This window comes from Apteryx rowi, unplaced genomic scaffold, assembly GCF_003343035.1.
Source record: "Apteryx rowi isolate R43461 unplaced genomic scaffold, aptRow1 scaffold_601, whole genome shotgun sequence".
Taxonomy (NCBI): Eukaryota; Metazoa; Chordata; class Aves; order Apterygiformes; family Apterygidae; genus Apteryx; species Apteryx rowi.
In genome coordinates, this window is record NW_020450874.1 from 74,578 (window position 1) to 87,006 (window position 12,429).

General features: G+C 38.4%; 1 protein-coding gene across 2 annotated transcripts in view; it reads right to left on the reverse strand.

Moving 5' to 3' along the window:
• Nucleotides 1–1,524: 1,524 nt before the first annotated feature.
• Nucleotides 1,525–12,429, reverse strand: part of SNCAIP (synuclein alpha interacting protein) — a 48,776-nt gene continuing 37,871 nt past the window's right edge. For both annotated transcript variants that reach the window (XM_026083467.1, XM_026083466.1), the window contains 4 exons: nucleotides 12,138–12,230; nucleotides 8,595–9,657; nucleotides 6,762–6,832; nucleotides 1,525–2,092 (listed from right to left, as the gene is read on the reverse strand). In XM_026083467.1, the coding sequence (XP_025939252.1) occupies nucleotides 2,008–2,092; nucleotides 6,762–6,832; nucleotides 8,595–9,657; nucleotides 12,138–12,230 (1,312 nt within the window). In that variant the 3' untranslated portion in view covers nucleotides 1,525–2,007. The remainder of the gene's footprint in view (nucleotides 2,093–6,761; nucleotides 6,833–8,594; nucleotides 9,658–12,137; nucleotides 12,231–12,429) is intronic.

Consider the following 12,429-nt stretch of genomic DNA (forward strand, 5'->3'; position numbering starts at 1 on the left):
AAATTACTGATTTGTTTTGAGCCTGTTCAGCAGACACAGGATCTCTCTTTCCTCATGCTCTCTTTCAACACTCTGGCAACTGCAGCACATGTGTCTCTTTCTGCTTTGCATTTAGATTTCTCATGTGCACACAGATGATGGGAGGCCCTGTTAGAGGTACCGCTGTTCCTGGCTGACAGATATTTTTGGAGGTTTTGTTGTTTCTTTAAACAACACAGCTCGGGTCAGCTAGAGTGCTAAGTTTATTACTTCTATCTCAAAAAAACAAAGCATTGCCAAGTGACAGATAAGAACTGTGGCTGTGGACGAAGACTCAGAATTTCATTTCTCTAAGATCCTGCTTTTTTTACTTCTTTTTTTTTCTTTCTGATCTCTCAATTGCCTCCATTTCATTCAGGAGTACTCAGTGTTTATCCAGAGCCTGTAAGCAGGGTGCTTGGGGCATTCAGTCATCTTGGTCCATGGCAGCTGCAAGGCCAAACTTGACATCATTCTGAAGAGTGACCCAAAGAAAGATAGTCTTCTCATTTAATTACAGGTATCCAAATGCTAAGTAAYTCTTCCAAGTTAGCTACCTAGGCTTCCCCTGTAGTCAGTGGGATCAGACCAGAACTTCTATAAATGAGGTATCTAAAATAGGGGGGATGAATCACATTCAGGAAATATCTACCTCTCCCCACTGACTAGAGATGAAGCCCAATGATTAAGATTTACAAAGCAAAAGTTAGGCAAGAGAACACAGAAAATGACTCCATTGTATTTCATCAAAATCCTCTTGGGGTTCCACATTATTTACAACTAGTTCAGTAATTGTAGGAATTTAATTTGTATAATTTCAGAATTGTGGTACATTTTATTTGGGATACAAAATTTCTTTGGCAAACCTCCTATGATTTCCCTCTGTTTTATTAGAACAGTTACTGAAATAAATTCTTATGTATTAGGATCTTTCTCATCAAACCACAGCAGTCTTCAGATGGAAACAGATCAGTATTATCAAAATAAATCAAGTATATACATACATATTTGGTATAAATAAATATGTCAAGTAAGAATTGCCTAGTAGCCTGCTTTGGGATCTTGTGCTGTGTGACAGACCTAACAAATACTGACAGTTACAAGAAGAGAGTTAATTCACTATGAGATTAAAGATTCATTTTTTTTCCAAAAGGTTCCAAGTGCATTCAATGAAAGGATCACAACAACTTTGAAGGAATCAAACTGGGTCTTAAAGGACTACCAGGCGATTTAGAAAGTGCTAAGCACATTGCCAATGTTCAGCAAATGACAATAAATGGTAATTTAAAATTGCATTTATGCATTTTTTGATTTCTTCACATTTCAAAGCTGTAAAAGGACCGCTAAACATTAAAGCAATTCTTGACCCAACTGATTTTCTGTACTGAAGTCCTGGTGCTGGACATTGCCCCATTATCACCAAAAAGAACACCCAAAAGACCAATAAACCATCCAAAGATGGAAGTAAGGAAGACTGAAATATGAGAAGTATCTGCACTCAGTGTATCCTATTAACACTGTCTTTATTTCCTTTATACAAAAAATAGAAATAACAACAGACAAAACATACTCAAAAAAATCAATGCTTTTGCCTTGGTCTCATTGAGGAGCTGAGCAGGCAGAGTCCTGGCTTATACTTTTACAGTACATGTCATTGAGAAAGGGAAATAAAGAAATATGACACTATATCCATGCAATAGATGAAGTACAAAACGTGTTCTATGGCCCAACAAACATTTTGGAGGTTTGCCTGTGTCATAACAATTTTCAAACCATTACTCTTGCTCACTCATACCTTTACACAGTACAGCTTACAAACAAGTTACATATACACATATATCATAAAAAAGTTTTGTATATGGTCTAACTGCTACAAATTAAGGCATCCTAACAGTTTGCTGTTTTGCTGGTGAGGGGTATGTCTCATATTAGCGTTTTTCAAAAGGATATATCTCAGGCATTTCAAAGTAAGACATCATGAGATGTGGTTTAGAGGAAGAATTCCTGCAGCTCTGGTTCTTCAGTACTCTTTTGACTGTAAGATTTCTGGCTTTTCCTATTGATGTCATCATGCCTGGAGAGAAAAAGAAKAAAATTACTCATGGTAACACTAACAATATAGAAGGATTTGTCTTGTTTTTGTTTATTCTGTTTTATCCAGTTTGCAAATTTTGAACTTTGAATTAATTTTTCTCTCTGTGCTTATTTGTCTAGGCATGTACTACACACAGTATTTTTCAATACTGTATATTCTTACTAACTTTCTTTAAGCTACTATTCTGCAATCAAAACTGGAAACCAATGGAAAGACCAGGAGCTTTGTGAGTCAAATCATGAATTAGGACACTGTCAAAATGTTCTGGTAATGGACAGAATGTACAAAAACTCCCAGATCCTTTAGTGAAAAGTATCATAATGATGAAATGATTCATTACAACTAATGAATTGATTTGTAGGTGCAAATGAGGTGAATGAATGATCTGTAGGCCTTACTTATGTGTCTGCTTAAGTAGAAGATGGTGGCACAGGCAGTAGGAAAAATAGCAAGCAGTAATTTGACTTAAGCTTTTTGAGGCAGGGCCTATCTCTCTTTAACATCGTAATTTAGATAAAATCTTAATTCAGATCATTAAGATTTTTATTAGATACACAGATAAAGACCCCTTCTCTATAATGTATCTTCATTTCCATACCATGTAAGTTTTTTTTAAAAATCTACTCTGTCTGTGACACAAATGTCAGCTTTCCAATTAAAGTAGAAAAAACAAATCCTCATCATCTGTAACATCTAAGTTTCCTCAGTTCCTTTTATAAGTCCTTGTTCTGAATCCCCAACCTGTTCCCCACTCTTCCCTTCAGGTGAAGGATTTTGGATAAAGCATCCAGGCCACAGCAACTTTCAAAAGGGTTAAATGTCTTATTTTTAGTTATTACTGCTTAACAGCAAAACTCCTACTATACAATCATGACTGACTGGTTTGTTGTTGCAAAGGACAGATCTTGCAGGGAGGTTAAAAACCCACAGCAAAGGGCAAAGGGTATGTCTATAAAAAGCTTGCCTGAAGCTCACATATTTGTGAGCCTGATTCTTGTAAACCAGATTGCTTTAATTTATTCCAGTCTACAATCACCACAAAAAGCTAAATACCCACAAAAGACTGATACTTAGTATGCTTAAATAGACTTGTGATTACTACAGGATTTAACAGGAGCTGACCTTCTCAGAGACTGTACTTGCAGATCCGAGTAAGCAGGCATGAGGCACCATTTTATTTTAAAGTCTCCTCCACTCATCTCAATTACTGTGGCCTGCACACCAAAAGTAAGTGCAAAAGACACAGAACTGAGTCTGATGAGGTAGAATTGGTAGAAATGAATTTGAGGAAGAAAAACAGGAGCATTTAAGTTTTTGCCACAATAACTTTTTGACACTTACCATGCATTGCCGTTATCAACAGTACATTTAAGTGTTAATTGTGGAGCTCTATTAAAGGATGTTTTGTAAGGTTATGACAATGTCATTAACTACGGTGTGAGCTTAGCTTTGCAGCACTGAAATACATTATGGGTGAGTCCCCATAGCTCTGTCCATGCAGAGGCTGCACTGGCACTCCACACACCCCATTTTGCAGCCCTGCAGTTGCACCATGATCTTTAACAGGGTTGTTTCTAGCTACTGCAGGTATCTCTAGGTGACAACGCAGAACAGACATGCCTTTTACAACTGCCCCCTCTGCCTGCTGACCTGAGGGAAATACATTAGTAATATTATTAATTACTAACCAAATTTCTAGTATCTCCTGGTGCCTGTGCCACCAGGTAAGTACTTGCCATCTCCTTACACAACTGGCATTGATACGTAATCATAAGAGTTTATAACAGAACTACTATCAGTTGTCTGGGATAAGGCCTAAATTATTTTTATATTGATTTTATACTGTACTAGTTTGAATCATTAAAATGTTATTAGATATAAAGATCTTTTTTCTAGCACAGAGATTTGGAGCAAAGTTGTAATTTATTCAGCACTAGATCTGGCAGTGGAAAATCTGTTACACTAGACCCATTTATTATTTTAAGAGWGTCCAGCTTATTATCTGACAGAACCCTGATGGCAGATTTTGCTGATTGACCCTGAAGTATTAGGCATCTTCAGTTGTTGACAGCTGCAGCTAATACAAGGCTTTGTACTGATAAGGTGAGTTAGTGCTCACTTTAATGTACTGCAGATCTCAAATGATTTAAAATGTGGGAAAGAACAGTTCACTGTTCTTTCACTTACATGTAAGATGGAAATAACTACAAATATTTGCCTGGAATTATAATATACAAGAAACTAGCAAATCCTTCCAAAAGGGGAAAAAATACCCCAACCCATCCTCCACAGCTCTTTCTTAGGCTCTTACGAAAAATAGGGTGTATCTACTTTTAGAAGGACACTAGAAAATTTAATGTAATTTTCTACTGTTAAGCTATGAACAATTTGAAAAAGCAAACTACAAGACCTTCAGGTAAGTGGGTATTTTGAATGAAAAAATAAGCAAACAAAAGAAATAAAAGCTGAACAAAAAGCAGCTGGAATCTGGTGGACAAGAATGTAATTTGATTCCAGGTAGATTTCCTATAATGCTTTCAGATTTCAGAACACGCTAATAAAACCCCCTATATAAGGCTTTGAGTTAAAATGGGTTTGGGACTGTGTCCAGTAATGTAACCTGTCAATATAATCACCTACAAAGGTTTAAAACTGCAAAGACTGCACCACTTTGCAGAAAGATTCTTTTTTGAGTAGCTCTGAAATGATAATTACGCAGGCTCCCCACACCATCCAGAGAAAAGTTTAGACTGTGTCCATTTTGCTTATTTAAACCGTCCATTTTGCTTATTCAAAAACCATGAAACAGACTGAAAAGCATCACAAAAGCTGGCTTGGAAATTCTGAGCACATTTAGGTCTGCGTTCTGACTTCTGACAAGCACAGTTTGGTTTCCATTTTTATGTGAATTTCGGAAATCTCATGCTACACAGTGCTGCACACAATTTGCCCACTTTTGTCCTAGTAAGTGGGTATGAAGAGAACCTCTTCAAGCCGTGCTTTCACTGTATCCAGCTGCTTGTTTCCTGCTCCCTTCAGACAGTCCCAGACAGTCCTGCTCAGCCCCTTTCCCCCTCCCTTAAACAGGAAAGGAGGAATGGGTCAGGCACACACTTGCTCTTGAGATGCTTTCTCTGCCACCACCTACGCCAGTCCTTTCACTTTGGGGATGGTTGGAAATCTCCCTTAAATTGACTCTTTGATTTTCTCCGCTGCCAGGGGAGCACCATAAAGGGGAGCAGAGTGGGGACATGGTGGCTCAGCTGCGCCTGCCAGGAGGGCTAGAACCGCAGGCCCAACGCTGACCCTCGTCTTCCCAGCAGGCAACTCTGAAAGCTGCAGCCAGACCYGCAGTCTCTCTCACAATGAAAAGTAAGAGGAAATGCCACGCCGCCAGGGACTTCTCACACAGCAGCATTTATGTGAGGCAACACCCTATTACAAGAACTGGCTCCATCCGTGCGATGGTTCAAACATACAGATGAGATTAAAGATCTTGTATCTCCCCACTGTGGGGATGGAGAGCCGGGCCTTTGACCGGAGACCGCTCACACATGCTACATGGAACTGCTGCAGTACAGGCAGTTTCCTACATTGGAATTTCCCTATATTTTCAGGAGAGAATGAAAACTCCGGAAACTTTACAGTTTTGTTTCAGGTTTCACATACACTGTGTCAATGATTTCAGAACAAGACTCCCTTTTGAATGATGAAAATTGTGCTTTTAAATATGGGAAGTTCCTGGCATCAGAAAACAAGTGAGCAAAGAAATCTCTTAGCCATTTAGAAAAGAATAACTTCAAAGTAATTCAAGCTCCTGAACTAGAGAATGATTTATTTATAATTTTCTGCAGAAGTACCCTCAAATGTGTAATTTTGGTGTGAACAACAACTGTTTTCAAGCTTCATGAAAGAATTTACATCTCAGTTTAACAGRAAAAAACCCATCATTGCATTAATTCTGGAAATGCTACAGTAGAACAAAAGTGACAAATACTATAAAGCATTTGCTTATAAAACAAACATACGCCTTGTCAAGTACTGTTTTYTTCAACATGTCTTTATGGATCTTGAAAGACTGGCATCTATCTGCCTGATACTCCCTATGGAATACATCCTAAACTCAGGAGATTAAACACAGTCAAAGTTATCAAACTTTTTAAAAACAGATTTAACTTCAAAAGTCTGAGGGAGAATAAGTAAAACATGCAAAAATAGGAGAGCACTGCACTTAAAGAACAGCATTGCACTGCATGTTCTTTTCTGTACTCTATAGTTAGAGAAGAACTGTGGTGGTTTTGCTGTCTTCATGAAAGGAAATTTAATTTCCATTCTCATCTGGTACTTGACTTCCATTCAACAGAGGCTGAATACTCAGCCAAAGTGAGCTAAACTCCCTGGTGGATTTAGGGCTACGACTACTTTTTATACATGCTTAGAACTGAAATCTCGTAGCCAGTTCACTGGTAACATCAGCAAAAATCCATTGTAAATTTATATTTTCCTAGGAATTAAATATTCATCTATTTCCCCTCTTGTGCATCAATCAATCAATCCTATTATGTCAGTTATGAATAATTTTAGTAAACATGCAATTAGAGAAAACAAGTGGCAGAGATGCTGAACTGCCCCATGCATAAGCACATACCAAGCATAATTACACAGATGTTCTTCATTCAACGTGCTAGAGGAAAGACTGGTGTAGCTGAAGTAAGGCCGCTAAGGAAGTACAACATACAAATCAGTTGAAAACATGCAATGAGCTTATCACATGCATAATGTGGAAGTCTGTTAAAACATGCAGTCAAATAGCCACAGTAACTTTTTAACAGGTTTTTTTTTGGAAGTTATAAAACGAAGCTAAATCTGCTACAAGGTATGTGCCGAGGTTCTTTGAGCTGGTATGAAAGTTTATTTTTTCTATAATTTTGATGTTTGACAACAGTAACATGCAAATATGTCTCTTTCACAGGTAACATGCATTCTACAGTGCAAGTGTCAATACTGTTAAAATTCCCTCACCCAGCTCTTCAAGGTTCTTAGGGAACTATGAAAGCCATTCATGAGCTTACTGCCTATCAGAACATCTTTGAAGACAGATTGTCTTTTTTTCTATCACTAAAAAATACAAATCACCCTTTCAAATAAATTTGCTGTTATGTTATGAAAATATTTCTATGTTAAATTGGCAGTTCATCTAGACAATCYGTGTTATTTAAAGGCTCAAGTCAGCAGTCCATATTATGATTCATGGTAAACTTAATAAAGTGCACTTCCACTTCAGTCTAGCCTATTAGGTCTGCTTTGAAGTATTACTTTCATTTAATGTTCTGGTATGACACTGTTCTATCCACAGATCCATTAATATGAAACACTTTCACTATTTTCTAATTTTCTCTTTCCACTTTTTCTTTTCCATACTCATTTTGCCTTCTCTATGCCTAAGATTTTCCTGTGTTTTTCTCCCATTACCTTGTCATACTTTTTACAGTATATAATTCACTATTCCTCCTCCTTCTCTTGGCCTGCTTTATGTTCTGTCTGTCTTTTTTTTTCATCTTGAAATTATTCTTTCACTTTATGTTTTTCCATCCACCCCTTCCCTCCCACCCTCACTTTCACAGAGGATTAAATGATGTACCACTCCCCCTCACTCAATTCTTTATTCTATCTCCAGACATCCATACTTCTCCTCTTTGCCATACACAAACACACTGTGCTCACAGTATTTCCTACCTCTGTTTTCATTCAATACCTCTTCCTTTCTCTTGGAAGAGATATTTGTTCAGAATAATTTTTCTCCCTTCTTTGGACCAGAGAGCCAGCTTTCTGACTGGAGCAACCYCTGTTTCTGTTGTGATCCTAGAAAGAGCACTCTATTGCCTGTGCTAAGGGGACGATCTGGGTTCAGCACGTGTTACTACAGACCACCCATATGCTCTGCCAAGAGAGGACTGTGTACTGTGAGGAGAAGGTGGGCAAAAGAGATTGGGCACTGATAGCTTAGGCACCTAGGGGATGGCTGTACCTCCCACAAAAGCAGGAAGGACCCCTTCTGCTATTTTTCCTATTTATATTCTGATAACTATTTTTATCCTGTTGCCCTCACTGGTCATGTCTACAGGACAGGGCTAGTCCTTCAGTTATTTACTCCTCAGAAATTCCAGGGATTCAAGTTTGACATTCTCACAACACCAAACATCCATTCCAGATGAATCACATCTTTGTGGAGAGCTTTTGATAGAGAGCAAGTGCACTGTGTGTGCTAGAGAACAGACTCTGCATACAAGCAATACCTGCCACTCCTTGAAAAAGCCTTCCAAAATTAAGAGAGTGGACTGGCTTTCCACTGCTCAAATACGGTAGAGTATTTGTGTGTATCCTTTTGCTATAGTAAGGTAGAAATAAGCCACTCTCAAAACTATTCATTACTTAAAAAGAAAAGAGCAGAAAAGGCCCTTGCTTTTTTCAATGCACTCACTGTCTTGTTTCCTCTTTTCATGGGAGTTGCTGGATTTCCCTTGCTGTCTGCTGTCTTCCTTCCTAATGAGGTAAAAGGCAGCGTTGATGAGGTTTTGATCAGGTTTGCTGTTTGACAGTTGTTGTTGTTATTCTGGTTACCACTTAGTGTCTCCATTATGGATCTAAAGGTTCCAAAAGGCCTTTTCAGCTGGTCCCCAGCTGGTTCTCCAGTGCTGGGTGGAGTCCGCAAAAGTGCTTTACCCCGGTCTTTATCCTTTTCCTCATTCAGTTCTGTCTCTGTTAGCTCCACCTGCACCACAGGCTCCTCAAAGGTTACTCTGAGTTTCAAATTTTGGGAGGTTCTGCGCTTTGAAGATGGAGACTTGAGAGCACTCTTAGGGCTTGTGGCAACCTTTTGAGCAGCGGCACTGTCAGAGCTGAATAGAGAGTTGTCTCCAGAAAACTGGCTCTGAGATACAGTACCAGACTGATACTGGGATTCGCTATCTGGATCGCTGCTCTCTGAAGTAGGGGAAGGACTGTGGCCATCCACAGGCTTAGAAACTCTGATTCCGAAAGGGAAGCGGCGCCCTGCTGCTGAAGTATGTTTCTTAATCATCAGATGCAAGCTTTCTGTGCTCTCAACACTTTCCACTATGGGTTGAGGCCTTGGTTTGTCAGTTCTTTTCACAGGAGTGTTCTTATGGTCCTCAGAATTAGCTGAGTCCGTGTCAGACTCACTGAGAGATCTCTGCATAAGTTGCCTCAGCCTGGCTAACTTCAGCTCCCTTTTCTCTGGCAGAATCTTCTTCACATTCTTGGAGGAAGCATGAGCATCCTGAAATTCCAAAGAAAGCTTTTCCTGCATACAGACATTTTCAGAGATTTCCTTTCCCAACAACTGGCGCAGGATTTTATCTGAGTCCTCATCTTTTATCTTGGCCCGAGTGCGGCTAGAAGTTCCCAGGCTGCCAAGAATCTGAATCCCATCTTGGTTGTTCAATTTACTTTTTGGTAGAGACAATTCATCTGCTTCAGAGGGTTTCCACTGAGGTTTGCCAGAAGCAGGAGATGATGGTGAGCTTAAAGAAAAAAGGGGAGGAGAAAATTTCAGTACCACAGCCAAATCAATGAACATACAAAATGTGAAACTGCCATTTCCAGTGTTCACGTCTGTCTCAGCTTATTGTTACTTATCCTTTTCATCGTTATTCACATGGAATTCATTATTCTGACGCTAGAGTGAAGATTACACAATGAAGGAGGTGACCCTGCTTCCATTCCTAATTAGGATTTGAGTCTCCTTTTTTTTTTTTTTTAATCAAAGAATACCCCTTAAAACCAAAATTTAGAATGGTCATTTCAACACCAAAGATGACTTTCTGAGGATAGTTTTAGAAGAACTACTGTTTCTTATTTCTGTGAGGGCTGACATGTTTAAAAAGGAGAGAAAAAAAAAACATAAAGCAAAATGCTCTACTCTTCAAGTCACATCATAATACAAAAGTAGCTTATTCTAAATACAGCAAAAATACCAGCTCTCTGCATAGCAGTGATTTCATAAATCTTAAACTTCATCCGGTATTAATAATAGCCATATAAGACTACATAAAAAGTCAGGGTCATTCACACTCGAAACCTTTTCAGACATGAAATACGGAAAGCATGAAAAAGGTGACAAGACTTTATTTAGTACTATTAGAACAATAAATTAAATTTAGAACTCCAAATGTTACAAAGTGAGGAAACAGCAGTCTCAAGTCTGATTTGTAAAGAATGTAAGTTACAGAGACCATTTCTTTCCTCATGACATATCTGAGAGCTCATGATACTCCACATTCTTATTATAAACTACTTTTCCTCTGAGTAAAGTGGCAAAATTAATGTTAGTGTTAGCAACTAAATCCATGAATCTCATTTCCTCCCATTTCCAAGACAATTCTATTCTGATGAGTCCATAGTTCCAACAGTGTACAAAATTCACATATATTACCAGCCACTTCATCTTCAATCCATATGAGCTTTTTTTATGTGGGAATATATGCAAACTGAAATGATGACACTAAAGAGTATACATGTATCTAGAAGAGACATTCCTACTAAAAGGGTTAGATTCTATTATATCTACTACTGCCTCTTTGAAAGATGATCGTATCCATGAATGAGTTCTAGATGGGAGGAAAGGCAGCAACCAACTATGAAATCAAAGCTAAAATAATACAGTACCATCTTCAGACTAACCCATTTAATTAAAAAGGTGTTGAAACCTACGCTTCTACAAAAATAATGAATGATGAGAGGTCACCTGACCTTATCTGATACTGAAACAGTCCTGGTGCTCACCACTACTCGGAGGTGAAATCACCTGGAAATTCCAGCCAGCAAAAATCACAGAAACCAAATGAGCTGGAAGACAGCGTTTGGTCCCATTGTCTCTGCTGAGCTGGCAGACAGGGAAGACAAAGACCATGAGTTGATTAAAAAAAGGACAGAACAACTCTTCCCAGTGTGGTTTTAATAAAGCCACCAAATAAAGACCCAATGTCTTTACTTGTCATCTGTTTCTGTAATGATTTGCATTTGCACGAAGCACTGACAGATTTACTTCAGAAACCTGGAGCACTTGTTTCACACGGTGCATTAGATTTAACAAAAACAGAACAGAAAGCAGTCACTGTTCCTACACATTCACACTTGATGGCCCAAAGCTCAGACCATTGATGCCAGCAGAAGCTTTTGTGCTGGCTTTATACTTTAACATGTCTTTAGCTCCCTACAACTCTGAAACAAGGAAAAACATTGTATATATATATTTTTAGATAGAGAAACTGAATTAGAAAATAATGGTGAAATGAGTCCTGTTTGCATCTGAGTTACTTTTTCCCTTTCAGTATCTGCTTGAGATTGCTACCCAAGTGAAGTTGTGTGCTTACTTGACTTACATACATCACACTGGAAGTCTATGGCAGAATCAGGAGACTTCAGGCTCCAGTCCTGTACCTTTACTGGAAGGGTCCCTTTCCTCCTCTTTCAGGTTACTCAGTTTGTGTCTATTTCTGGGACTGGGACTGACAGAATATAAATGAAACATAAAATTTCTGGAGCTTTGATTTTTTACACAAGCTACTACAGGCAAAATTTAATGAGCGTAAGGAGTCTTATTAATCTGAAAGCAGGTTTTGTTGGTAACTGACTTTATAAATTACAGCTGGCAGGAACGTATGGTGGACCACCACAAGGTCAAACTTTACAACTTTTCTAGGGGTTTCTACGATTCTCTGCTATTCATCTAATACAAAATATATTCTGTTCCACTGTAAATCTGATTTTTACTCTTCTGGGGAACAGGGACTATTAATTTCATACTCAAAATGTCCAATATTTATACCACTTCATGCACTGTCAAATTCTAGCAGCTCAGCTTCAAGCCCATAAGGTAAAAGAAACACGCTTACTTTGACAGAACACATTTAATATTTAGTCAGGTCACAGCTTCTCCTGATAATAATTATATCATGAAACTGCTCAAATCTAAGATACAGTAGAATTCCAGTCATGTTACCTTGGAGTCATGGGCAGTGATTTGCCCTCTGACCTCTGGGCTTCTAAAAGCTGCTGCAGTTGGTTCTGTAATGTCACACGTTCCACTGTCTGCCTGCAAGAAAACATAAGATTGTTTAACCTGTATCTTAAAATTGTCAGCCTTAGTACAGTAAAGGATAAATGATACCATTTGTTCAATTTCGTATTCAAAAGAGAAGCTCCATTCACCTATAATTTAAGTAGGAAATACAGATTTTAAATATTAACATAAACAGAGGGAGTGAGTTCTCCTTTAAGTTGTCTCTGAATCC